Source organism: Rattus norvegicus, chromosome 18, assembly GCF_036323735.1.
Source record: "Rattus norvegicus strain BN/NHsdMcwi chromosome 18, GRCr8, whole genome shotgun sequence".
Lineage (NCBI taxonomy): Eukaryota > Metazoa > Chordata > Mammalia > Rodentia > Muridae > Rattus > Rattus norvegicus.
This window is the reverse complement of record NC_086036.1, coordinates 63,025,167-63,053,134: the sequence shown is the minus strand read 5'-3', so window position 1 is coordinate 63,053,134 and position 27,968 is coordinate 63,025,167. Positions and strand designations below refer to the sequence as shown.

Genomic DNA, 27,968 nt, shown 5'->3' with positions numbered 1-27,968 from the left:
TGGTGCCTGTATTGTCTCTACTACTTTATCGTTCCCCACTAAGGACAAATTCCAAAATTTGCTGTGAAACCAAACCTCAGAAATCCTATCACTTGCATGTAATTACTTCCACATGCTTCTCTGATAGGGACTCTTAGGAAAACAAGATTGAAAACAAAGTGCACACCTATGATTCTACCTTGCCTGAGGCTAAGGATTCTGAGTTCAAGGCCAGTCTGAACTAAAAAGCAAGAACCAGTCAACCAAAACAAAAACGTGATCACAAAAGCATTCTCTAGCAAGATATGTCATTTAGCATTCAGTCTATGTTTCTATTTCTCAATCTGTTCACAATTTTTTTTTTAAAAGAAATTTATTGGGGACCTCAGGATTGCTCAGTGGTTAAAGCACTTGTAGCCAAGTATGATGGCCTTCATTTGATCCCTGCAAGTCCTGTGGTAGAAGAGGAAGAGGAAGAAGAAGAGGAAGAGGAAGAGGAAGAGGAAAAGGACCACTGATAAGTTTCCTCTACTTTTGGATCAATGGTGTGCCGTGGTGCGCTCACATGCCCTCTGGTGGGGTACTCCCGCCCACCTATGCAGGAGGAGGGATAAATAAATGTAGTAAGAGTTTCTTTGTATCCAATCATCAAATAAATCTCACAAACTTCATTTTGCTACCTTGTACCTCAAGTCTCGTTCTAACAGCTCTCCCTCTAACCTTGCCCCCCCTTTCTCTGGTGTCATTTAAAATTTTTAATTTAAATTAAGAAAAACAATTGAGCCAGGGGTGTTATATAACCAAGGCTGTTGGTGGACTGGCAACTTAACTATCTTGGCCTGCTAGGGAGCTGAGACTCTAGAGTGTTCCATCACGCCCAATGGCTTGACTTTTACTTTTGAATAAAGATCGTTTATGTCCTACAGGAGTTCTGCCTTCTGGTTCTGGCTGTTGGCTTCCATGTGTGTTATCCAGCATGGTCATTAGACTCTATTTTCTCTTAAGTTCTTAAACTGACTGGATTTAGTCCCCCCCGCTACGCAACCCCACAGCATCCCACGCCGGGATCTACACGCACTGCACCAGTTTGGGTGTATCTTACTTTGATCATGTTAAAAGTTGCTCGCCTGGACAGAGTCGAAAAGTCGACAGTCATTTTTAGTAGCTAGCGAGCATTTACTGCATGCTTAAGGCATCCCAGGCATTTTGTTCAGATTCGTCACACCGCGGCTTACTCTAGAAACCAGATTTGCAGGACCCCGGACTGGCAATTTTCTGGCTGGAAGCCAGTGCATAGTTTCTCAAGCCTGCACTGAATGTGCTGCTTGAAGAAGGGGTTAATGACCCCGGTGCTTTTTTATGGGTTTTTTTTTTGTTGTTGTTGTTGTTGTTGTTTTTGTTTTTGTCCTTCTTCTTGCAGGGTTATTGTAAGAATGATTTCAAATAGCGGAAGTGAGAATACCCGAAGTTAAACATGCTACGTTCTGCTCGCTGAAAAGAAAACGAAACCCCCACAATAACCGGCTCATTTACACATGCTGCCTTCCTTGAGGACTTTTTCCAAAAAGACACCTCATCAGGCTCAGGAGATGACAAAAGACAGAAGACCTAGAGGCCCGTGACTGCGGGCCGGAAGGGCTCTTGCGGCTTCCTGGACTGATTCCCGAGAAGCTGCCACCGCGGTTGGGACTTTGGCCGCAGGGCGCGGGGCAGCGGGCGCCACGGTGGCCGCTGTGCAGCGCGCAGGCCCCGCGGTCCTCGGGCGCGCGGTTCAGTCCCCAACGAGCCGGTCCTCCATTCGCGCATCACCCACCCACCCACGCCTGGCGGCTCCTTCCTGCCGCCGCCCTGTGTAGCAGCGACTTCTCGGAGGCGCCGCGGTCCCAGGCCCGGGGAAGGGCGCAGGCGGTCCCCGGAGGATGGCTCTCGCGAGCCGGCCACCGCAGCCCCGCGTAGGTTTCCATCTTTATTTGCGTCTGCTCTTCCCAGGCACTGGCGGCGGATCTTCCTGCAGCTGCAGTTCCACGACACCGGGCGCCGCCTTTGGAGGGCTCCGGGTTTCTCAGATGATTGACACCCGGGCTCCACTGCTCAGTGCTGGGGCTGCAGCTCCAGCCGAGGTCCTTCATGGCCGCCATCGAGGTCCCAGGGCGGGTGACCTGGGGATCCTGGGGCTTCCCGAGTGTTTGCTTCCACGCTTTGCGCCCAGCAAGGCGCAAGGATAAAGTAAGGAGAAAGAGTGGGTTCTGCGGCCCTGCCATACGTACACTTAAAGGTCAATTGCGGTTTCTTTTTAAGTGTTCGAAACTTCATGGCTCTTGTATCTCAGCAAGTTAAATCTCTTAAATAACTGCTTTATAGAAACATTCACAGAGAGGGGTGTAGGGCTATCTCAGTTACTCCTCAAATTGAAAAAAGAAAAAAAAAACCCATCATTTAGAAGATACTTAATATATAAAATTTCACATGTAAATAGCGATGGATGAGATTGTGCTAATAATATATTTAAAATTATAAACAACCAGGAGAGGTGCATTGAAGTATTACTTTTTATGATCTTTTGGAGGCAGGTCTAAATATTCGATGATAGCTTTGACGTTAAGAATCAGCCAACAAAGAAAACTATTTTGCTTACAGATGTAGATGGTGGCAATTAGTGTGTGTTGGGCAGGGTAGAACAGTGCCCTGCATGTCTCATACAAGCATGATGGTTGTTTTGTCACCTTGGCACAAACCTAGATATGTTTGGGAGGAGGGAAGCTCAATTGAGAAAGCGCGACACTGCCTCATCCCTGTCAGATTGGTCGGTAGCAAGTCGGTGGGGGTATTTTTCTTGATTAATGATTGGTGGGGTAGGGCCCCACCCACGGAGGCGCGCTGAGCAGGTGTATATAAAAGCAAAGTGAGCCTGCCAGAGGGAGAAAAATCAGTTTTCTTCCATGGATTCTGCTTCAGTTCCTGTCTCCGGATAACCTTGAGTTCCTGACTTGTTTTTCCTCAGTGGACTGTAACCTGAGCTATGTAAGCCAACTAAAGCCTTGCCTCCCAAGTTGCTTATGGCTATGGTGTTCACATAGAAACCAAACTAAGACGACTTCGTTGTGATATGAGGAACCAAAGATGTTCTCCACTGAGCCACATTCACAGCCCTAGAAAGAATAGGTTGTGGATGACATAGTTAAAAAAAGAAAACATTGGGGCTGGGGATTTAGCTCAGTGGTAGAGCGCTTACCTAGGAAGCGCAAGGCCCTGGGTTCGGTCCCCAGCTCCTGAAAAAAAAAAAAAAAAAAAACCCAAAAAAAGAAAACATTGCTTCTCACTTGTACAGTCAGGTCGCTTGTTAATAGTTTACTAAATAAACTCTATTTTAGCATCAAACACAAAACAAACACATTTTCTGTTTTATTTTAGATGTTTGTTGTCTGATTTTGGAATGCAGATGTCAACTTGGAGTCTTGGCACCCAACTCGGCCAAGGAGTAGCGTTCTTTAAAAGGTGAGGTGGTTTGTTGACTCTCTGGTCAAGCAAGGAGCCCCCCCCCTCTCTGTCTCTCTCCCTCTCTCTCCACTCTCTCCCCCTCCCTCTGTTTGTAGGGTTTGGTAAAGTGCTTGCCTAGCATTTGAGGCCCTTAATTTCATCTTCGGGAAAATACACACACACACACACACACACACACACACACACACACACACACACCAGAGTTAGGATTACGACCCTACCTGGTACAAACTAGGCACACACACACACGCTCTACCACTGACGAAAACCCACAGGCCTTTGCAAATTTTATTTTGAATCAGAGTTAGACCAAGTTGCTCAGGCTGACCTTGAACTTGTGGTTGCCCCAGCTTCCTGAGTACTGCTAGGATTATGGGCACTTCTCTTTCCAGTTCTTGGACTTAAAAAGGCATAGTGGCCTTGGTGATGCTATGTCTAGGGAGAGAATGAAGTCTTCCCCCTTTCCATTATCTCTACGGGAAGTAGGGGCATCTTTTGCCTGTAGTACTTGGACAATACTGAAATAGGAGTTCAGGAAGTTTGAGTGTAGGAAGAAAAGGAAGGGATTTAGTTTAAGGATCTAGTGTCTGAAGTCATCCAAGTGTATGTTTGTTCCTCTGTATCCCCAGCTGGCTTCACCACATCGTCCAGGAAATCCTTAGAGCAATCTTTCTGTCTCAGCCCCTCCAAAGTGCTAGAATTACAGCCACCAACCAAAGTTCCCCCTCCCCAGCCCCCATGATTATATTATATTGGAAAGCTGATTTACATGGTCCTAAGGTTTTCCTCACAAGAATATGGAGCAGCAGTAGCATGCTAGTGGGCTCTCTGGTCCCTTTACATTTTCTATCTCCCCGTCCCTCTCTCTTTCCTTGCCTCTAAGGATCCTCCCATCAGATGGGTGTGAGTTTGTTATTTTTTTCCTCTGAGGAGAGAAGGCAGACATTTGAAGGCAGGGTTAGAGTTTTCTCCTTTGCTGTGTTGTGTATTTGACTGCATCGAGAGCTTACAGGTTAGGACCTGCTGAGTGGGTTCACTGGAGAAGGTTGAGCTGGGTCAGCGACTGTGTTGAGTTTGGCGCAGCGAAGCTGGAGGTCTGTCCTACACTGACACCTGCTCTCCCGCCTTCCTTCTCCATGCTTGCTCCTACCCATAGCTCCTTAGTCACACCTGCTCAAACAGGGTTCTCTAGTGAGAGGAAGTGGGTGCCGTGGAGTAATTATCAAGTTGACATTTAGGAATTTCATCATCTTGGGACATACGGAAGCTTTCTGAGGAGTGTCAGCCAAGTGAGACTCCACAACAAGGCCACACAGGTGCTGTTCCCTCAGTGTCCTTGGTCTCGAGTGTGACGGGGCAGAGGAATGGCGACGGATGGAGCCTGCTGCTCTCTCACTGTTGGCATCCACCGAGGACTAGCGACACAGGGAGGGCGTAGGCGGAGGATTGTTGCAGATCCTGTTTCCTAGGCTAGCCCTGGTTCATGTTGCTAACTGAAGTTCCCTGGGGTGGGGGTGGGGCCGGGGAGCCATCCCTACATTAAACATTCTACAGGTCTGATCCACAATTGTGGATAGTTGGAATATTATAGACCTAGAACCATATTATCTTAGTCCCTTAAATGTTTGCCCTAACAGCCTTTTGGCTCTCAGTTAAATCCCTTTGGAGTACATGGTAGTTCCCAGAGGCTCATATATTTGAATGTTCGGTCTCCAGCTAGTGGAAGTGTTTGGGAAAGGTTAGGACAAGTGGCCTTGTTGGGGGAAGTGTGTCATTGGGGGTGGGATTTGAGGTTTCAGAGACCAGGCCAGTCCCAGTCTCTGCCTGCTGTCTGCCAATCAGAATGTAAAGTTCTCAGCCACTGCTCCAGTGCCGTGCCTGTCAATTTCCTGCCATGGTGATCACGGTGAATCCTTTAATAATGGGGGCTGGAGAGAGATGGCTCAGAGGTTAAGATCCCTGACCACTCTTCTTGAGTTCAATTCCCAGCAGCCACTTGGTGGCTTACAACCATCCGTAATGGGATCCATCGTAACGGCCTCTTCTGGTGTGTCTGAAGATAGCAATAGTGTACTCATATACATAAAATAAATAAATCTTTTTTTAAAAAAAATCCTCTAACACTGCAAGCAAGCCCCTAATTAAATGCTTTCTTCTATAGGAGTTGTCTTGGTCATGGTGTCTCTTCACAGCAGCAGAACACCCAGATGTGCATAAGAACAGACACCATGACTTCCAGGAACCCCAAAGCTAAGAATGTCATCAGATAACATATGAACCCGACAGACAGAAGGGGGTTCATCAGATTTTCAGCTGTCTACTTACCTGATGCTCCCACCGATGTATTTTAAAAGTGTCTTTGTTCTGTTTCTATAAAATCCTTTGAAACTGTCACCACATTGGAATGTGGTATTTGGGGTTCCTGGGCTGTGGTCAGACATATTTGGCTTTAGAATAAGCTATCTCTTATTCCTCTCAATGTGAGAATTGTGTTTCCTCATCCACATCCTGGCCTTGTCCCTGTTGTTATTCATGCTATTGTTCCACACCGAAAGATGTCCCTAGTTGAGACATAGAGTCTATGATGAGTCTGGTCCCTTGGCACTTGTAGTTTGGTCTTAGAGAGTTGAGGAGGATTATCAGTAAATGGGATAAGGGGGCAGGCGGCCATAGTGGGTTGCCCTCTGGTGACAATGATGCTGTGGGTTTTCTGAGAAAGGTTCTAGGAGGGGAAGTTGTCAACTGGGCTACTCGGATGTCTCAAAAACACACTGCTTCCTTCACAGGGTGCAAAGTTAGCCAAGATTCAGGATGAGCACAGAAACATTCTGAGCATCCTCCGGAAAAGCTCTGGCACATCAGGTCATCTGAAAGAAGGACATCTGGACTTTCAACACTAATTTGCAGGGCAAACCCATCTTGGTGGAAACATGTACAATCACATTTCTGTTTCCTGTTTCCTTGTAGGTACAGCTTGGGACTGGGCGCCGTCTCCACTACTAACCCTCTCAGACTTCCACGGTGGGTTCTTGATGGACTTGATTCTCTTCAACTGCCGGCAACTCCTGGGCAGGAGACATGGCTCTGGTCAGATGGGGGCTGAGAAGACAGAACTTCCACCTGTTGAGGAGGAGGAGAGTGTTGCTGTTGAAACTGACAGTCGTTGTTATCTCTGTGCTCCTGTTTTGTGAATATTTCATCTATTACCTGGTCCTCTTTCGGTGCCATTGGCCTGAGGTGAAGATGCCAGCCCGTGGTGGTAGGCAGGAGCCTGTCCTGAAAGCCATGTTTCTGGCTGACACTCACTTACTTGGGGAGATAAGAGGCCACTGGTTGGACAAATTGCGAAGGTAAGGAGGGAAGATGGGAATCCCTCTGGAATTTGGTAGGCGGGAAGTCATGGCCCTCTCTCCATATGGAAGCTTCCAGTTACAGCCACGCTTCCTTTTAAGGACATGTGGGGGTTTGAATTTTTCTCCTACTAATTTTTTTTCTTTTTTCTTTTTTTTCGGAGCTGGGGACCGAACCCAGGGCCTTGCACTTGCTAGGCAAGCGCTCTACCACTGAGCTAAATCCCCAGCCCCTCTCCTACTAATTTTTAAGCATCTATTATATGCAGAGCCCTGTAATTACAGGTCTGGGCTGCTGACTGGTTCTGGGAGTTTGGTGAGTCTGTGAGTCCTGCCTCAGTGTCAGTTACTGTTTAGTACAGGAATCCGTAGCTGTGTGAGGAAGGTACCCACACACCCTCTGGGATGAGGGAGTGGTCCCTGGGCAGGAGGATACAGATCTGTATTGGTGGTATGTGAGTTGAATATATTGGGTTTTTTTTTTTTTTTTTGACTCCTCTGCGTAGCCAGAGGCATGAGGCAGGTGTGTGCCTGTCTCCCTGAGAATGGGTGAGGCCTTGCCTCTTCAACTCTGACCTGCGGCGGCTTAATCTGTTTTTGCACTTGCTAGCTTTTCTTGTTCTATACTTTGAACCGATGTAAAATGCACAGCACCTACTATCGCCATCGGGTTCTGCACACACTCAAAGTGGCATCTGCACGTTCAAATTCCTGCGCAGCTGTTGCCACTACCCACCCCGCCCCCCCCCAGATGATTTCCTTTTGAACGGCAACTGTCCCCACGAAGCACCAAGTTCTCACTTGCCTCTCTTCCCTTGTCCCTGGAAGCCACCACTGTGTTTCCTGCCTCGGTGAACCTGGCTACTACAGCCATTACATATAAGAGGAACCACACAGCCTTTCTTTCTGTGGTTGGCTGGCTTATATCAGGTCACTTAGCATAATATCTGACATAAGTGAAAAGGAGAGATGTTTATGTTGGTTAATGGCTGCATTGACTCAGATCAGCCGTGCCTGCTTTCCTGTTTCTGGCCTTGAAGTGAGGCAGAGTGTCATGGGGTAGGAGTTTACAGAACAGAGTTGCTCAGTTCATTGTGGACAGGAAGCAGAAAGAGAGACAGGAAGGGGCCAAGAACAAGGTCTCTATTGGCCCATTCCTTCCTGCTAGGTCACACTTCCCAATAATTCCGTCATACTAGGAATCCACTCCAGACTCGCTATATTGGCGATACTCAAACCCTTAGGATCCAACCACTTCCAAAGTCCATCAGTGGGCGACCAGACCTGACACATAGGAGCTCTCAGGGGACATTGAAGATCCAACTGTAACCCTCCTTACCACGGCTCAGTTGTTTTCTAAAATGTGAGCAGAGGTGGTATCCTCTGAATGCTGCAGGCGCAGAACCTGAGGTTGGCAGAGTGTGCAGGAAGGATATAGATGTTCCCAGTGTGGGGAGAAAGAGGCACGTGGAGAGAAGAAGTGCGAGTGGCTGCCAGGCTCTTGTACAAAGAGCTCTGGTCAATGGGGATGTGAGTAGAGAAGGCCAGTAGAGAGGCTGTACTTCCTGGGCTTTGACTGAGACTGGTGAGTTCAGTCCCTCCGGGTAGTTTTTTCCTTCTCATCTTCCAGGGCTGTGGCACTGATGTGTTGACACAGGGCCACCTCTGGCTCTGGAAGGACAAACCTTTAAGTAGTAATGTAGATCAAATACTCGGGGTCTCAAAGTTACTCTGATTAAAAACAGAAAGACCTTTCTTTTATTTCTGTAGGGTAGGGAATAGCATTCTTCTTTAGAGGAGCGACATCCTGGAGCAAAGCCTGTGCCAATGGGGGAGGGGATCCGTAGGACAGTGATTCTGGGGGAGTTGGCAAGGAAAGAGGAGGGGCAGACTGAGGAGCACGGGGCTCTCATGTGCCTGTGCCCTGCTGCCATTCTTCAAGCACCGCCTAATTTAATCCTCAAAAGTGGGTGCTTTCTATTTTTAGTAAAGAAATTAATTTTTTTGAAGACAGTTTTTCTATGTAGTTCATGTTAGTCTTGAACTCATGGTCTTCTTGCCATGACAGGAACCCACTCCCATGCTGGCAACAGTGCGTTCTTCCTTTCTTTCTTTCTTTCTTTCTTTCTTTCTTTCTTTCTTTCTTTCTTTCTTTCTCTCTCTCTCTCTCTCCCTCCCTCCCTCCCTCCCTCCCTCCCTCCCTTCCTTCCTTCCTTCCTTCCTTCCTTCCTTCCTACCTTCTTTCAAAACATTTATTTATTTTATGTATGTGGGTACACTGTCACTGTCTTCAGTCACATGAGAAGAGGGCTTCGGATCCCATTACAGATGGTTGTGAGCCACCATGCGGTTGCTGGGATTTGAACTCAGGACCTCTGGAAGAGCAGTCAATGCTCTTAACCACTGAGCCATCTCTCCAGTCCCTTCCTTTCTCTCTCTTTCTTTCTTTCTTTCTTTCTTTCTTTCTTTCTTCCTTCCTTCCTTCCTTCCTTCCTTCCTTCCTTCCTTCTTTTCTTTTTCTTTTTAGTTTTTATTACTAAGGAAGAAATTGGGGATCAGAGTGCTAATATTCTCCAGGTGCCACTTACCAACAGATAGTGCTGGGCATGTAAGCCATTGCCTGTCAGACCAAACACCTTCTCATGTGGGTGTGAACTCACCTTCAGGGTGATCAATGGGTATCTGAAATGGACTGGATTTACTGTTGCAATTTCTTTCTTTGTTTCCCTGTAACACTGAGGTTGAGGTCTTTTTTTTTTTTTAAATTGGATATTTCTTTATTTACATTTCAAATGTTTTTCCCTTTCTGGGTTTCCTGTTCATAAGCCCCCTCTCCCCTCTCCTTCCCATTCTTCTATAAGGGTGTTCCCCTCCGCGTCCACCCTCTCTTACGCCCCTACCCAACATTCCCTTACACTGAGGATCCAACTTCGGCAGGACCAAGGGCTTCTCCTTCCATTGGTGCCCAACAAAGCCATTGTCTGCTACATATGCAGTTGGAGTCATGGGTCAGTCCATATATAGTCTTTGGGTAGTGGTTTAGTCCCTGGAAACTCTGGTTGGTTGGCATTGTTGTTCTTATGGGGTTGCAAGTCCTTTAAGCTCTTTCAATCCTTTCTCTAACTCCTCCAACAGGGGTCCTATTCTCAGTTCTGTGGTTTGCTGCTAGCATTTGCCTCTGTATTTGACTGTATTGACTGTATTGCCTCTGTATTTGCTCTGGCTGTGTCTCTCAGGAGAAATCTATATCCGGTTCCTGTCAGCATGCACTTCTTAGCTTCATCAATCTTATCTAGTTTTGGTATATATGCCACATGTGGGGCAGGCTCCGAATGGCCATTCCTTCAGTCTCTGCTCTCAGGTTGAGGTCTTTTTAAGAAGCAAAGCTCAAGCTGAGTTTGTAGTTCCAGAGCCTGCATGCCTGAAAAAAACAAAAAAAGGAAGAAGCAAAACCTGCATGTCCAACACTATGTGGGTGTGTGCACTCGTGCATACACACACACACAAACACACACACACAAACACACACACACACACACCCCAGAAAAAAGAAAAAAGAATCTTAGACTGCAAGCCATCTTCTTGAGTCCTTTCAAATCCAAGGTTCTCTTGTCTGACTGATGGCTTCAGGGTACTTGAGGATGGGAGAAGGCAGCCTTAAAATTCCCTAAATTTGATCAGATGCAAATCCGTGGGTTGCTCCAAAGCCATGGAAGAAAAAGAATAAGAGCATTTAATTTGTTTTTTTTTTTTAAATTTGGCTTTGCTAATTAGTTAATTAACTCACTTGTTTGTAACACGCTCTTACTATGTAGTCATAGCTGCCCTGGAAGTTGCTATGCAGACAAGGCTGAACCCAAACTCACAGAGATCTGCTCGCCTCTGGAGCGCTGGGATTAAAGAGCTGCACTCCCCACACACCAGGTTAATTCACCTTTTAAATGGCTGAGGAGGCTCAAGTAGCTTCCTTCACCCAAGAAACAGACTTGGTTTTGTTTTTGTTTTTTTCCCTCTCAAGGGAGTGGCAAATGGAGAGAGCTTTTCAGACAGCTCTGTGGCTGCTGCAACCAGAAGTAGTCTTCATTTTGGGAGACGTCTTTGATGAAGGGAAGTGGAGCTCCGCCCAGGTAAGACCTGGGTTCTAATTCTGCCTTGGGGATTTTACTTTGGCAGTCCGTGACGCTCTAGTGGCTGGAGCTGGGAGTTTTTCTTAGTTCTGAAGACAGGAATGTATAGTCCTATGGTCAGGGATGTCGCTCACTGGTGGGATGGGTGTTTAATATGTGTGAGGCCCTTTGTTTGCTCCCCAGGCCTCAAATACAGCCTATCTTGGAGATCTTTAGAGTTCCTGCTCAATGCTAGTCTTGTGTTAGGCCGGGTAAGCTTTTATTTATCTGTGTTGGAAATATGTAGTTAGGCTGACATTATTTATATAATTGGAGTGTAGTCCAAAGACCTCCTAAGGAAAAGTAGAAATAGGCATAGGCGAGAGAGTATTATTTCACCTGTAACATGTATACATGTTGAGAGGGACCGTTAACTTCATACACTTCTCTTCCTTTGGAGACACGGGAGATTGAACCCAGGGCCTTGAGCGTGCTAGGCAAGCACTCTACCACTGAGCTACGGTCCAGCCTCTAGCTTTATCCCCCTGTTTAGCTGTACGTTGTGGGAATTAGTTACCACTGTACAATACTCTCCCTTCTTATGAGTGGGAGATGCCGAAGGAGCCACAGGGAGGTTCCCCTGCATCTGGAGCCTGAGGCGGCTGCTAGATGTGGGGATGATGCACAGCTTTGCATAAAGGTGAGAGCCATCCGAGTGTTCGGTCTTAAAACAAAGGAAAAGGACTGTTTTTCTGTTCATTTAAAAATGCCCAGCCACTGATTTTCTTTTAGGAAGGGGTTTTTAGTTGGGAAATATTCATGAATCCATTGGCATTTGCCAGAACAGCCTAAAAGCATTTAAAAGAAAATCTTTGGGGCTGAAAAGAGAGCTCAGTGGAGAAAGGTGTCCTGCTGCCTACAAGATGGAAAGAAAGAACCAACTCTGACACAAATAAGTAACTAAAATGTAAAATAGTTTTTGAGAGGGCCTGGACTAGCTTTGCACCCATTGTCTTAACCATTGCAATGTTTCTTATAATTAAATATGTGGGAACATAAAAGCCAGTGGTTGTCATCTTTCCTAATGCTTTAAACTTTTAATACAATTTCTCATGTTGTGGTGGTCCCCAATCATCGTTGTCATCATCATCACCTTTTCTTCTCCTCCTCCTCCACCTCCTCCTCCTCTTCCTTCTCCTCCTCTTCGTCTTCGTCCTCCTTCCTTTTCTTCCTCTCTCCTCTTCCCCCTCCTTCCCTCTCCTCCCTCTTTCCTCTTCCTCCTCCTCCCTTTTAAAGATTTTATACGTATGAGTCTGCCTGCACCATGTATGTGCAGTGCCCTTGGAGGCCAGGAGAGGATGCTAGATTGTAGACGGTTGTAAGCTGCTACGGGGATTCTGCGAATCAAACCCAGGTCCTCTGGAAGAGCAGCAGAGCCATCTCCTCAATAACCTCTTATGGACTGAGAGTCAAAAACTTAAAACTGACAAAACCAGGAAGGACTGTCAAAGAGATAAGACTTGTGTTCCCTGGAGCTCTCCAATGAGAATGTTTTTGTTTTTTTTTTTTTTTTTTTTTTTTTTTTTGGGAGCTGGGGACCGAACCCAGGGCCTTGCGCTTCCTAGGTAAGCACTCTAACCACTGAGCTAAATCCCCAGCCCTCCAATGAGAATGTTAAACCGGTAAATGGACCATCCTCGCCTAGGATCAGAATGTACTTGACCCATGCAATTAACCCTATGGTGCTGGCTAGGTTTTGGAACCTTGACACAAACCATAGAGACATGAAGATGTCATCTCAGGTCTGGAGAGATGGCTCAACGGTCAAGAGCACTGACTGCTCTTCTAGAGGTCCTGAGTTCAATTCCCAGCAAGCACATGGTGGCTCACAATCTGATGTCTTTTTTTCTGGTGTATTTGAAGGCAGCGACAGTGTACTCATATACATAAAATGAATAAATAAATCTTTAAAAGAAAAGACATTATCTCCATCAGATTGGCCCTGGGAACATTTTTCTTTATTGCTAAATGATTGGGGGGGGCACTTGGGGTGGGGGTGGTTCACTGTGGGCAGAGCTGCTGCTAGACAGGGGATCTTGGGTTGTATAAGAAAAGTAGCTGAGGGTGAGTTTGTGCTTGGAGGCAAACCAGGCATCATTGTTCCTGGGTGGTTGACTCTTCAGTTCCTGTCTCTGACGCAAGCTCCTGTCTTAGCTTCCCTTGATGAACAACTGTAACTTGTACACTGAAAAAAAAAAAGCCCTTCCCTTCCCAAGTTGCTTTTGGTCTGTGTTTTATCCCAGTAGAAACAAACCAGGATACCAGCTTCTTCCTTTTATCACTGAACCTGAACACTAGTCTTCCTAATCTACCTTATAATTTCATTCCCAAAAGGAAATTTCTGCTGTTTGTTTGTTTGTTTATTTATTTTTATTTATTAAGACAGGTCTAGCCCTGGCTGCCCTGAAACTCACTGTATAAACATTTTAAGTTAGTTTTTTTTTTCTTTTTTTTTTCTGGAGCCGAGGACCGAACCCAGGGCCTTGTGCTTGCTAGGCAAGTGCTCTACCACTGAGCTAAATCCCCAACCCCCTTTAAGTTAGTTTAATGGCTTAAAACATCAACTGACAGGTGATCTTCCCTCGTTAGTTTCTGGGATGTTGGAATTATAGCAGGCCCGTAACTGATAATGGAAATTCTTCCAGATGAGAACTGTGTAAACTAGCTCATGTTTATTTTTACCTAATTTAAAAACTTAATCTTTGAGCCTTGCTGCAAACTCCATACTGTGTACAACATGACTTCAAAAATAACAAAACCATGGCTTTCAAGTGTCTTGCAGGCCCTCTCCTCAGTGCCTTCTCTTCAATCTGTAATGCGGACACTAGTAAGCCTCATTCTGGCTCAGCAGTTAAAAGCACCGGCTGCTCTTCCAGAGGTCTTGAGTTCAACTCTCAGCAAACGTGTGGCAGCTCACCACCAAATACAATGAGATCTGATGCCTTCCTCTGGCCTGTGGGCACATATGCAGATAGAACGCTACATAAAACAAACAAATGAATCTAAACATTTAAAAAGAATTAAACCTAACCCTGCTCCCCATGATTCTTCCGGACATTCTTTTCCGTGCTTAAGTCACCCTCCTGGCTTCCCTGAGAAGGGAGTCCCTAAGTGGAAAATTCCCCAACCTACGGTGGCAAACTCCACTGTTTACCACAGCTGCTAATGGGTGTCTTGGAAGAAAGAATTAAAACTTTGTCTTGAGGGTAGGGGCAGGTGTGCCTTCTCCAGTCAAGGCAGGGTCTTGTTCCTGGCGGAGGGGAGAGGGTTTAAAGTCCTCAGCTGTGGCTCCTTTCCCCTTAGGCCTGGGCCGACGACCTGCACAGGTTTCAGAGGATGTTCAGGCACGGCAGCCACGTGCAGCTCAAGGTGGTCATTGGCAACCATGACATTGGCTTCCACTACCAGTAAGTAGCGTGTGAAAAAGTGCACCCAGAGGCCATTTGTTCAACCATCGGTATTTTAAAGTTGCTAAGACTTGGGGGAAGCCTTATTTGTGCTTTACTGAGGAAATCTGCTTTCCATCAAAGGTTTAAGTTCTGAAATGGAGGCTCCTTAAGGAATAAAAATCTTGGCACCTTTAACAGATATCTGGCCTGAATGAGCTGTATGTACTGTGAAGAGAACTAACTTAAAATGTAACGATTAGTTAATTAACCAATTGTTTTTGAGACAGGGTCTCACCATATAGTTCAGGCTGACTGAAACTCACTGTGTAGACCAGGCTGACCCCAAACTCTGCCTGCCTCTGTTCCCAAGTGCCGGGATTAAAGGTGTCACTTCCACTGGCTATTTTGAGACTCAGTCTTACTATGTAGTTCAGGCCAGCCTCAAACTTGCAACCTCCCTGCCTTCAACCTCTGGATTAAAATGTACGTTTTGTGTCAGACTATTTTAGAAGTCAGACAACAAGTCCACATACCCTTTGCTAGCTCATACTGTAGTGTGCTATGATGCTCATGTGACAGTCACCTTAAGTACTTTCTGTACCATAACTCCTCCCTTTTTCTTGTGCTGTTACTTATTGTTCCACCGGGGTCCCAGGGAGTTAAGTTACTTGCCCCTCCCATGATAAACAGCAGACTTGACCTTCGACCCTCAGTTGCCCGGGTCCAGTTAATAACGCCAGATTATGGAAGTTATTTTTCATGTTCATGGTAACTCAGCTTGACCTGAAATATGTTTCTTTATATAATTGGATACAGGATGAGTAAATACAGGATAAATCGATTTGAGAAAGTGTTCGGCTCTGAAAGGCTGTTCTCTCTGAAAGGAGTTAAGTGAGTATTAGCTATGAATTCAGATGAAACTTGGTTTTTTAGTGAGGTGCTGAGGGGTGAAGCTCAGAGCCTACGACCCTTCCACTGAACTATGCCATCTCAAATCCACTCTCATTCAAAGGTGGTTGACACGGTTAGACCTGTGTTCTGTGTTAAAGCTAACCTTTAAAGCCACCTTGCTTGCTGATTGATGGTCACTGTGGGAACTGATGGAAAAACTCAGAACACAATGAACTAGTCAGCCTGCCTCCACCCACTCAGTGTGGGTGTGGCACAACCCCGCCCACTCGGTGTGGACTTGACGTTCTAGCTATACTGTCCCACATATCATACATTCAGCAGCCCACTCTAGATAAAGGTGCCTTTGTGACTCCTTTGGGTTTGTGTTTGTAGACGGATCTTTCTATGTTGCCCTCACAGTGGCAAACTCCTGAGATGGCACTGTAGGCACACGCCACTGTGTACATCCTGGAGCATCCATTCATTTAATCCAAATGTGTTTGGGCCATCCATCTGTTTGAAGGTCACTTGGATAGGTATGGTATGCTGGCGTTTGGCACCAGGTGTATCCAGGTGTTTCTGTAGCTCTGTTTCCTAGTTCATCAGCCTTGACCTTTCGAAGAGAACAATCTACCCTTCGTCTGGTCATTGGATGCCCCCACCTCCATGAGATCATAAGCAGGGCCTCTCTAGACCTTTTTGGCTGTGTGTTGGCTGTGTGCCTTGCCCTGGTCCACACAGCAGAGGGAACATCTTCTGTTTTAGTCCCAGAACTCTGCTGATTGTACTGTAGTGAGACCTTCACCCTAAGATCTGGTGATGACTGTATCTCGGGTGTTTCCACCATCGGTCCATTTTCGTAACCCTTTGGGAGTGGGGTGGGATAGAGGACAGGCTCTCCAGCAGTACCTTCCTTTCCCGCCTAGCCAAAGGACTGATGTCATTGAGTCACTTCTGCCTAACTGCAGTGCTCCAGAGTTTACACACCGGCCACTTCAGCTCCTTATACCAAAAATTGTGTGCATTTTAAGCATGCCGAGGTACCTTTCCCATGCCTAGGTGGTTACAAGCACGGGAAATAAAAGCATATTTTCATGGGGGGGGTTCATAAAAATGTAACAAAGGCAGAGGTAACCTTACTCTCGATTATGGATTTTCCACGCCCACCTCAGCACCTATTGGCACTTAGCTGATGGTGTAGACTTTCTGGTCTTACCCACACCTACACAGGTGACACAGGTTCAGGAGTTTGCCCAAGGTTATGTTTCTAACTGGATGCTGCATTGAGAGCTAGTCAGACCCCATGGCTTCTCTCATGTAGGAGTTCCTACCAGTTACAAGTTGGACCCATGTTTCCTTTGGAGTAACAGAACTGAGCGCAGCTTTATCGTATCTTGGATATGGCGCTATTTTGTTTCACCGAAATGAACTCACAGTTTAGCTGTGGTTAAGCTGTTCTTGGGCTTCATTACACTATGTATGCATGATATCCCCATGGGGACAATGGGATGACATTTACATGTACGGGTCCAAGTGGTCTGACCTCTGCCTGCTCCTGTCTGCCTCAGTTTTGTCATGGTCAACAGTGTCGCAATGGAAGGGGATGGTTGTACCATATGCTCTGAAGCAGAAGCTGAACTCAGAGAGATCTCTCGTAAACTGAATTGCTCCCAAGAGGTAGGGGACCTCTGCGCTCAAGTCTTCCAAAGGCTGCACGGTGAGGTGCACGGGCTGTTAGTCATCTAGCTCCTCCTCCCTCTGCCAGTGGTAACCACTGGAGTTGATGAGGTAACGAGGTGACTCCTGACCAGCAGGTGCAGGGATCCAGCCAGTGTGACCATGAGCCACGGCTCCCCTTGTCTGCCCCCGTGTTGCTGCAGGTGAGCAGGGGGAGGGGGCCAAGGGCGGCCACCCAGCGCTTCTGAGAACATCACTGATGTCAGCTTCATTTGGACAGCACTATCCGCTCTACCGGGCCAGCGATGCTAATTGTTCTGGTGAAGATGCAGCTCCTCCAGAGGAAAGGAGCGTCCCCTTTGAGGAGAAATATGATGTTCTTTCCCGGGAGGCCTCACAAAAGGTATGTGGTGATGTGACCTCATGCCAGTGTCACATGGGGACAGTGAGTGGACACACAGGGCCATTGTGGTTACCAGCTGCAGAGAGCGGGAGAGGGCTTTGACACTGTCTCACATTTCTGCTCGGTCCGTTTGCTCCCTCTCCCTTCTTCCGTAGATCCACTATTTCCTAATCTCAGTGAAAATTACATTCTCGGCTAATCTTTACATTAGCAATTTAAAAATCGACTTAAATGCACTGAGTGGAAATGAAATCTAGAGTCTAATCTTGGGGATTTGATTAGAAATGTACCCTCTCAAATACGTATATTTAAGAAACGTATACAAAACATATAACATTTACGTATTATAATGTAGAAGTACACATTAAAGTGTAAATACATAAATCTTAAATGTGGAAGTAAATCCTAAGGCTGCCTAGGAGTAAGGAACCTGAGGGAAAACAAGCCTTAAGGATCAGTGTTTGAAGGGAACGATGGTGCAGGCCGTGGTCCTGGCAAAGCCGTGGGTATGTCACTGCCTGTCAGAGCACTAACTGCCTACCTGCGTCTCCTTGGCTGCCAGCTGTTGTGGTGGCTACGGCCTCGTCTGATTCTGAGTGGCCACACGCACAGTGCCTGCGAGGTGCTCCATCCCGGAGGAGCGCCCGAGGTGAGCGTCCCATCCTTCAGTTGGAGGAACAGAAACAACCCAAGCTTCATCATGGTAACGTAAACCTTTTTACTTTTACCTGAAAGCTCTCTTGGGTATTGAAATTCACCACGGTCATCAGCTACTTACTGGATGCAATCCATAAACACACACAAAAGCCAGAAATAAATCGCCCTCTTTGTGCTCTGGGTGGATACACCCACCAACTATCTCTAGTTGTCCGGTCTGTCTGTGACCGCCCGTCCGTCTGTCGGCCGATAGGCAGAATGTGGCTTCAGGGCTGAGACTCTGAGGAGCAGAGGTGGAGTCCAGCAAGTGCCAGTTTGTTTCCAAGGAAACAGTTGTCTACTCGTTAGCAGACCTGATTATAGCTAATATAATATAATTATAGATATAAGTGTGTCAGGCACATGGTACCACCGAGTCTCCAAGGTGAAAGGTGTGGACACGGTGAAACACCTACCATGGGTTCTGGCACCCAGTCTTAGGGCTACTGTTCTTTCCTATAAAGAGGTGGGCTCTGTGTGCTTTTAAGTTCAAGTAGGTAAAAACATTTGCTACCTCGATCCCATACTGCCTGCAATGATGAACCCGTGGAGGTACAGAGACACTTCTGGGCACAGGGTGACTGCCCTGATACCCCTTGGCAGGGAAACGTTCATTCTCTTGTTCCTCTGATGCTTCTTGTTTTCCCTCCAGGGCTTCTCTACTGTGTGAGGATTTTAATGGAGGGGTCAGCATACTAGACCTTCTTCCCAAGCCCGCCTATCTTTGGCTTCTTCCTTTGGCCAGTGCCTGTGTGGTCTGTGGTGATTGGCATGCTTGAAGCCCCTTGGTCCTGGGTAAAGAGGGCTCTTCCCTCCCAGACCCTCAGGAGGGAACCTAGAAGACAGCCTCTAGGTCAGACTCTTGCCTGGGATTTACCCTGCAGCATAAACTTTCTATTCCTCCCCCAGGGCAGCCTGACATCCAGAGATTACGCTCTCTCCAAGTGCTACCTCCCATGCGAGGACACAGTGCTGACCACGTACTGCGCAGCGGCTGCCTTCCTCCTGGTCCTCATCTTAGCTCACTTTGAGCGTCTGCCCTCATCTTTCCTGTTTGGTTGGAAACTGTGCAGGTCGCACCTGAGAAGGTGAGGAGCGGGCGACTGTCGCGTACGGTCATGGGAATCAAAGCCACAGGTGTAGGACTTCCAGCGGGGCTCCTGTGAGTCACGGAGGAGAGCAAACGTTGGTGGCTCTTATGAACATCATGGGGATTCTGAACCACCGATGGCAGCGACTACAGAATAAACATTTGACCGTACTGTTCTCAATGCTGTAAAGAGGAACGTGTACTCTGCAACAAACCCATCTCTTCACTGTATGAAATGTGTGTATAATCAAAGGTTCCACCCGTATGGTATGTAAATATCATGGACTCTACCACTTGCACACATGACACACAGGAAGGGACCGGCAGCTTTGGTGTACACTTGAGGCTGTGTGTGCTCCTAAAAGTTGGGTCATCTCTGTTCTTCTATGAAGTGACTCTCAGTTCCTTATAGATCATGGAGTTATATGCTAAAAAGTACAGAGTCAGTGAGAGGCACCCAAGGAGGCTTTCACCTTTCTGTGCTAATGGAACCAGATTTTTAGATACGTGTAACTTTCTTTCCAGGGAACCATGTTTATCGCATCCGAATTCGATGCCTGCTTCATGATTAAAACTGGAAAAAAAAAATCAGGGAGGACATGGATGTTTGAATTTAAAAAACAAATGGTGTGATGATTCTGTCAGATAAAACACATTCTTTTTCTTACTTAAGGAGTCTGGCTCTTTTCTAATGATTTGATTTTATTTATATCTCGTTTCTCTTGATTGATCTCAGGTCTCACGCATGCTGAGCATGTGCTCCGTCAGAGTTACACATTCAGCCCCAACGAAACTCTTCAATAGTCATTCAGTCAGCAGGGAACTGTAGAGTAGTAATGCACACTGTGGTATAAAACCTCACACGTGTGTGTGTGTGTGTGTGTGTGTGTGTGTGTGTGTGTGTGCAAGTTTTTCTTCTTGCTTTGCTTTGAGAGTGCAGGGGGAACTGAAAGCCGCTGTCATTTCATGTGTTGGTTCAGACAGAAGTTAGTTTGTTTTGTTTGAGACAGGGTTTCTCTGTGAAGCACTAGTTGTCCTGGAACTCACTCTGTAGACCAGGCTGGCCTCGAACACTGAGATGTGCCTGTCTGTTTTCCCGAGCGCTGAGATTAAAGGTGTGCACCCTCATTGCCTGGCTTCAGAGGGAAGTTTTATGCAATGCTAGGGAATGGTTCCAGAAGACAGTGGTGAGGAGCTGGGGAAAGTGCTGTACCCTTTCTCGGAAGAACATCTTGGCCAGGATGAGTTTTTAGAGAGTTCTACAATGCCAGTTTACGGAATAAACTTAAAGCAACAATAAGGAGAATTGCAGGCTGTCACTCCTTCCTATCTGTACTGTTAGAAACTTAACTTGGGACATCTTTACAGGTAACTTTAAGCCTAAGAGAAATGACCCCCAAAGCCTCAGGCTTAGACAGTATGTGCTGTGTCGTTTTCTAGGTGTCCTACCATAACTTGAGGTTGTATTCGCAGATCTTACACATGTGAGGAGAAGCCATTTATTTTGTCTTTATATTTAAAATAAAGGTTTTTGTGAGGGCTGGAGTTGTGGCTGGGGATATGGACTAGCTGTAGAGTGCTTGCCTAGCATGCACTAGGTGCTGGGCTCATCCCTAGCAAATAGAGAGACAGATAATAAATAAGTAGTTTTGTATATTTCATCTTCAGATGACATCATCCTTATTGTCCTCAGCCATATACAACATGGACACCCCTGTGCTTTCCTCTGACCACCGGTTTCTTGTTTGGTGGCCTGTGTGTAGAACTTAACTAAGGGATGGTTGGCCTGCTCCTGACTACAGAACTTGAAGGGGTCATTGAAAACTGATCACCTTGAGAGGGGAGTGGGGGGGAACCCCTTAGAACCCTGAAAAAAGAATTGATTGTAATTTAAGCCTTGAAAGCGGGTCATCCCAATGTGTGCAGCAGCTCAGGTTTGGAGCAGTAAAAGCGGGTGGCTGCAACAGTTTCAGTGTTGGGAAGATACTGCTGGTAAAGTGGATGATTCTAAAATCACCGAGTCTTCCATAAGTGCCAACCTGATAAAAATATCCTAAGATGGGCAGATACTACTGATTCCCCACTGTGAAGCAGCAGGCTGTGTGGACTGCAGGCTGCTTGGCACAGGAGGGACACGTTTCCTTACAGGTATAGCCGCCACCAAGGCACGGAACTCTACAAGGAGGCTTCTGGAGTAGCCACAGAAAAGAGTAGTACATCTTGTGGTCTGTACAGTCTGGTAAAGCAACAACAGAAAGAAGACAGGAAGGACTATGCCCAGCTATCAGGAAGGTGTAGAGGACCCCTTGTTTATAGACAGGACACCATTAGTAGTGAATGTGGCCGGCTTTCTGCCCAAGTGTAAAAGGCTCCCAGAAGTGCTCTAACCCAAATGCCCAAGGCTTATAGCCATTGCAACTGTGGCTGAAAAAGGTCCTCGTCTTCTGTTGCTGACGTGGATCTGCTTTAAGCCCTGGGCCAATGCAGACCAGAAGGGGCAGACACTGGGTAGCCCAACCTTTTATAAAGGGAAAAACCAAGTGCGTGGCACTGTCCGGACAGTTTTGTGATCATGCTTGATAACTTGAAAACAATGTATTTCCCCCGTTCACCAAGCTGTCTTTGATGATTCAACCCATCAACCATTCCATCAAAGAATAAATAGATTCCCACCCAGAGAAAATCCACTGCAGTACCACCCAGAGGGTGATACGGGGATACAAATTGGTGGTGGGAGGCTGTTTTGTCCAGTGAAAACAAAGTCACAGAACCAAACCTTGGGGAACAGAGGTAGCCAGAGGCTTGGTGGTCACACATAGGCATACCTAGGACAGGACAGACGGCAGTCCGATGACACTAGACACTCACTACTCCCTACCTTGGCTCGGGGTGGACAGACACGCAGGCTAGGGGGATATGCTGCCTCATGGGGTGGTCAAGAGGGAGGAAAGGCAGCAGTGAGGAGGAGGAGGGGTGGGTGGGTGGCCCTCACAAGAGTTCGTACTGCTTGAGGTGCATTCTCTGGATGATGTCACGACAATCGTTGAACACTCTGCGGATGTTCTCTGTGTCCACGGCGCAGGTGAAGTGAGGGTAGCAGTAATGTTTGCCATCACCCGTGGCTGTGCTGATCCTCTGTAAAAAGAATGTTATGTTTAGGATGACAGGGCCCAATCAAATGGGAAAGCTTAAGGGACACTTTATCTAGGGCCCAGAGAGAACCAAAGGCTGATGGGCTGCTGCCTTCCCAAACTCTCTAGATACCAAGCATGTGCCAGGACAGACAAGATTGTCTTTGCCATAGGCACTGGATCTGAGCTGAAATGCAGTGTAGGCCTTGGGGAGGGTCAGGTAGGCTAACATGTCCAGAACTGGCCTCTGTCTATGTTGCTCTAGTGAACATCACTCAGCTAGTGGAAATATATCCTATCCATTTATGTGGTAGCTACTGCGACTATTGCCTGCCATTGGGATAGGGGGAAGGAAGGAGCTGATCTCTAACTCAGTTTTAATTAATTTATATTTATTTTGAGGTATGGTCTAGCTATATTGCCCATGCCAGCCTTGAACTCCAGAGCTATAGCCATCCCCCTGCCTCACCACAGGCCTGTGCCACCTCATGCAACTAATTTATTTAAGTATCCACATGTGGTGGGCTGCATCTCAGTCATACGTCTTCCTTCTCCACACAGCAGGTGACCCTGGCTGGCAGCAGAATATTGCCTGGTGTGTGTGTGTGTGTGTGTGTGTGTGTGTGTGTGTGTGTGTGTGTCTGTGTCTGTGTCTGTGTATGTCTGTGTGTGTGTCTGTGTTGTCTTGGAGAAAAGTTTGTTGTCAGTTGGGAAACACATGATCCATCTGTGAAGTTACATGGGACAGGCTAGAGAAAGGTATAGCTGAATTGCTTCTTGAAACTTCTATGTTGGATCCGAACCCTCCAGTGCCTCAGGATGCGCCTACATTTGGTGATCTTTAAAGAGACAATTATGGTTAAATAAAGTCATTAGCTTGACCTTGAGTCCCACATAATTAGTGCTCTTGCAGGGGGAGGAGGCCAGGACAGACATGCAGATGTTGATCACGGGGACGCAAAGTGAGGATGCCATCTATGGGCCAAGAAGAGCGGCCTCAGCATCAGAGCCAGGAAGAGGAGCTCAGGATTAGGTCCTCTGCTGGCACCTGACTTCAAACATCCAGAGCTGTGAGGAAGCATTTCTATCCGTTAGGTCTCTCATCTGTGGGATGCTTGTCTCTGGGAGGTGATTGTGGCAGCTCCCCCAAAGCCCCAACAAATTCATGCACAACTTTCTAACTGTTCTAACTACACGTGGCCACTGGAAGGATTCCAGGGCCTCCTGCCCAACGTCTTTTGTCTGCAAAGCATCCTGAGACACAGAAAAGAGGGAGCTGTTAGGACAACGGCCAGAGTCTTGGGGAAATGTTTACCTGGTTATGAAACTTCTCAGAGGGGTAAGAATAAATGGTAAGTATGTTTGTTGCTAGGGTGAAACGCAGAGCCTCAAACATTACAGTATATTCTACCACTGAGCCATAGCCCTGGTCCAGTTTCTCATTTTTAGGCTTAGAGACAGACATGAATGCGTTTTAGCCCTTAAGTACCAAGTAGGGTATTTAGCCAGTATATATAGAACAAGTACACACAGAAGGGATAGAAACTGGTTTTCTTCTATAATTTATTGGCTTATGCCTGTCTGGGTCAACATACATTTAGGGAGTGAGTCACTATCAGACTGAATCTGCAAACTTCAAACAGCCTAGATCTCTCACTGAACCCGATCCATCTGCATCTGTTTTTCATTAGAAGCAAAACAAAAGGAGTGAATCGATTGGTTGCATTGGCAAAGCCTGGTAAGATGCGTATGCCTGTAATCTCAGCTTTTGGTCCTCTCTAGGGACACAATTGGAGCTCAGAGCTCTATTCCTACTGTGTTAAGTGCAGTCTCGATGAGCCACACCCAGGGCATGGAACCTGGACTCTTCAGGTAGTTACTCCTGAACTTTGGAAAAGAAACCCATCATAGAACTTTGGAAAAGAAACCCATCCCAGGGTGGTAAGAGGACAAAGGGAGACATATGGGAAGGTTATGCACCATCTCTGCACTGACTGAATGAAGATTCTCACTTAATCCAAAACTGTTCAGCCGTCAGCATCTGTGCTGCACAGAGAGTCTTAATAGAAACATACCTTTGGGGATGTCTTGGCCTTTCCCAGTTTTTAAAAGTAAAATATTTAAAGCCAGCTACACACAGTAGGATCAAAAACAGTAACAAGAAGTGCACAGGGCCTGCTGACAGGAACTTGTGATCCCAGAGGCAGAGGTAAGAGGAATAGAATAAGTTAGAGAGGCCAGCCTGGGCTGTACAGTGATTCTGAGGCTAGCCTGGGCTGTACAGTGATTCTGAGACCAGCCTGAGCTATATATACTCTATCTCAAGAAATCAAGGATGGGCATGCAGCTCAGTAATACAATGCTTGCCTAGCATAAGATACTGAAAAACAAAACACACACACACACACACACACACACACACACACACACACACACATATATATATATATATATATATATATATAACTAAATTCTGACAAGATGAGTTCCCCTCTGCTTACTATATAAAAGCTGGCGCTTTTGAATGGAGGAAGCAGACATTGGAGTTTGAAAGTGTGCACTTTAGACTTTGCAGAAGGACTTGCTTCTGTTTGGAAGACACATGTGAACGGTGTAACCCTGTTACCTGATGGTCCCTCCCAGGTATGCTGGGAGCTTTAGGGAACTGGGTGAGAGATCTGACCTTTCTGAAGTCTGTGCTCAGGTGGTGGGTAGAGGGTAGGGAGTAGGAGATAGTGGGTAGGGAAGGGTAGCCACTTGTCTCTTGGCTCATGATTTTGGGAAACAGTGAGACTACAAAGGGATAATTAGAAAACTTCAGAGAACAGGGAAACCATAAGGTGGCAGAAAACAAAAGGGCAGGAAAAATCTGCTTACCAAGAACAGATCCCGGATAAAGAACTTGGCTCTTGTAACTTTGGGATCTTCTCCTGCATCTGGTGTTGCTGTCAAAATTAAAAAATGAAAATTTATTTAGCTAATGGGAGGCAAAGGTATGGAAGTGTGGCAAGGCAGAAGGAATCAACTATACGGAGATGGGTCTATCCATGGTTCTATGCATGGAATTAGCATACATGTGTGACAGGGCAAAACTTGAATGTAATGTTTCTTTCTTTCTCCCAAAGCATTTTAATTCTCATAGAGCTCTGAGAAGACATCAGTTATCCTGTGCTGTGAACGCTGTGTGTTTTCTCCTCAGATTGCCTTCCTCATCACAGAATCGGAAGTGAGATGACCCCATTACAAGGGATTCTGCTGTGAAGAGCGGGTACAGCACTGTAAAGAGACCTGGACGAGCTTGTTGGTATCTTCCACCAGCTGAACACAGAGCTCAGTGAGGAGAGTGGGCCTCCTCAGACTCCAAATCTGCTAGTCTCATGTACTGGATTTCTCAGCCTCCACAACACGTTCATTCTTTATAAGTCCCCCTCCCTGAGGACTTTTGTCACAGCAACCCCAAACAGACAGGTTAGGGCAAGTACCACCTGCTCAACAAAGCCTCTAACTAAATCCTGACAAGATGAGTCCCCTCTCTCTTCAATTTCTTCTTTCAAGCTATAGTAGAGAGGAAGGCTGTGCTGTCCTGGATGCACTCAGCTTTAAAAAAAAGTCTTGTTTTTACTTGCGTTACTACACAGACTCACACTGGGGGCCCTGGGAGATCTACTGCAGGAGAACCTCTGGCTTTCGACCCCAGCGTGTCCTGGTACCTCCAGGTCTGGTGACATTTCTACCTTTGGAGATACTCTGACCATTTATCTGCTGGGAACGGAGCACTGTTTTTATGGAGGGCTGACATATATAAAATGTATTGATATATTCTGACATGTACTGGTCGATCAAATTATCACTATGATCAGAATGAGGGGTGGTCAAAATAACCATGTGTCAGCACCCTCAGATGTGCCCCCACTTCCCTCTCTAGCCCTTTCTTACCATTCCCTAACATGCAAGTATGATTCCAGTACTGTGGACCCTGTATTTCCTGCACGTTGCACAGCTTGAGTCCTCCTGGCCCAGATTTCCTTCATTCTGTGTAATTATTGTGCATTTCACCCATTCATGGATCCACACGTTCTTGCTTTTCTTGCTAAGTCAGAGTTGAGGATCACCAAGCTGGAGGGTTGAGTCCAGGCTACTAGCAGTCATTACCCATGCCAGGGAGGGATGGGTGCCCTGGGAGTCACAGACAGACTGGAGTTACGGTACCAGGTGAGTACCAGTCATTGGGCCTGGCACTGTGATGGGAACTAAGATCCCTTCAGCTATCGCAGTGAATCCCTTTGGTGTTCCTTTGCTGACTGGGAAGCTCTACCACCTGGTGAAGAGCAGTGTGCCAATGGGGCTGGGGCCATGTGATGGGGCGTAAGAAGACGAATTTGTGCTTTAGAAAGATGGCTGTGCCAGAAATCCAAGGATGCTCCGGGAAGGCAAGTACACACATACACACACACACACACACACACACACACACACACACACACACACACACGAGGGCATCAGTATGACGGCTGAGCTGAAAATGGAGTCACTGAAAAGAGGAATGGGTGAGGCCCACACCTGGACATGTGATGTTTGGATGAGGTTCTACAGAGCTCATTTGTAGGCTGCACTAGAATGTAGTGAGAGGCAGGTATCTGGAGAGAGAGCAAGACAATCTCCTGGGGAGACGGAGAAGCCAGCTACAGCAACTGAAGCCACGCCTGAAGGAGCTTTTCCAAGAGTTGTGTGTGGCTCAGCTTATGACAGCAATCTGAGTAGGCCCTGACTTCAAAAGCGCCTATAGCTGGGGTGGTGATGTGCTCCTTTAATCCTTGGAGAGTCAGGTGTGTCAGGTGTGTCAGGTGTGTCAGGTGTGTCAGGTGTGTGTGTGTGTGTGTGTGTGTGTGTGTGTGCATGAGCTCGTGAGCAAGTACTCCTGCATGTTTATGAGTTAAAGGACAGACTGGACTATCTATATACTGAATTCCAGGCCAGCCACAGTTACATGGTAAGGCACTGTCTCAAAAGCAAAATAAGAGCAAACCTCCAAAGTAACCAGAGAACCACACAGAACAAAATAGAAACAAAGTGGTGACAGTAAATATCTAATATGTAGGAAATCTGATATGTGACACATACACACCCCAAAGAGGTCACGACCCACAGGTTGAGAATCACTGTTCTGTGGGAAAATTAACAGAAGCCACCATCTAGGGTTACTAGATGGGGTTTGAATGATATGCCTGGCCACAAAAGATCCAGCTGGTGGCACGAGAGAGCTTACCTAGGATGACACAGTCACACAACCAAACAGCCCTTCCTAGTGTGGCACAGCTTTGACGGAAAGATCAAAATCTGAACCACTTACAAGGAAAATCCCATGTAGGTATTTGAATATTGACTAAGTAGCCCTAATTCGGAACACATTAAGATCTCAAATTTTCCACATCTGGTAACCTTTCATGTACTGAGATCATACCACGAGGGGAAGCTCTCACACCTGGCTTCACATCACAGGCCAGTCAAAACCCTCATGCTACATGTATGAGCTGAATACAAACACATTTCAACAGTCAATGAATTTTGGGCTTGGTGAAATATGGGTCGCATCTCCTTGCTAAGCAAACACTCCAAAATTAAAAAAAAATTAACTCCCTAACACTTCCGGTCCCAAGCATTTTCAACAGGGTTACTTACCCTGTGCTCTAGTACTTTG

The 27,968-nt window shown here is 46.6% G+C and overlaps 2 protein-coding genes across 9 annotated transcripts in view; one reads left to right on the top strand and one right to left on the bottom strand.

Moving 5' to 3' along the window:
• The first annotated feature begins 1,673 nt into the window (after positions 1 to 1,673).
• Mppe1 (metallophosphoesterase 1) lies at positions 1,674 to 19,806 on the top strand. 8 transcript variants are annotated; one of them, NM_001108435.2, is made up of 11 exons: positions 1,674 to 1,931; positions 3,391 to 3,474; positions 6,445 to 6,827; positions 10,846 to 10,954; positions 14,297 to 14,400; positions 15,199 to 15,273; positions 16,842 to 16,950; positions 17,085 to 17,153; positions 17,231 to 17,353; positions 17,916 to 18,056; positions 18,959 to 19,806. In NM_001108435.2, the coding sequence occupies exons 3-11, from the start codon at positions 6,556 to 6,558 to the stop codon at positions 19,139 to 19,141; spliced, it is 1,185 nt and encodes a 394-aa protein (NP_001101905.1). In that variant the 5' UTR covers positions 1,674 to 1,931; positions 3,391 to 3,474; positions 6,445 to 6,555; the 3' UTR covers positions 19,142 to 19,806. The 8 variants fall into 8 exon arrangements, with proteins under 8 accessions (NP_001101905.1, XP_006254943.1, XP_017456488.1 ...); XM_006254881.5 differs by having other exon boundaries at positions 1,794 to 1,931; positions 17,088 to 17,153; XM_017600999.3 differs by having other exon boundaries at positions 1,794 to 1,931; positions 18,702 to 19,806.
• An 818-nt stretch (positions 19,807 to 20,624) lies between these two features.
• The window catches only part of Gnal (G protein subunit alpha L), a 140,254-nt gene continuing 132,910 nt past the window's right edge, over positions 20,625 to 27,968 (bottom strand). The window contains exons 11-12 of the mRNA NM_001191836.2: positions 25,148 to 25,215; positions 20,625 to 22,274 (exon numbers count right to left, since the gene is read on the bottom strand). Coding sequence (NP_001178765.1) covers positions 22,128 to 22,274; positions 25,148 to 25,215 — 215 coding nt within the window. The 3' untranslated portion in view covers positions 20,625 to 22,127. The remainder of the gene's footprint in view (positions 22,275 to 25,147; positions 25,216 to 27,968) is intronic.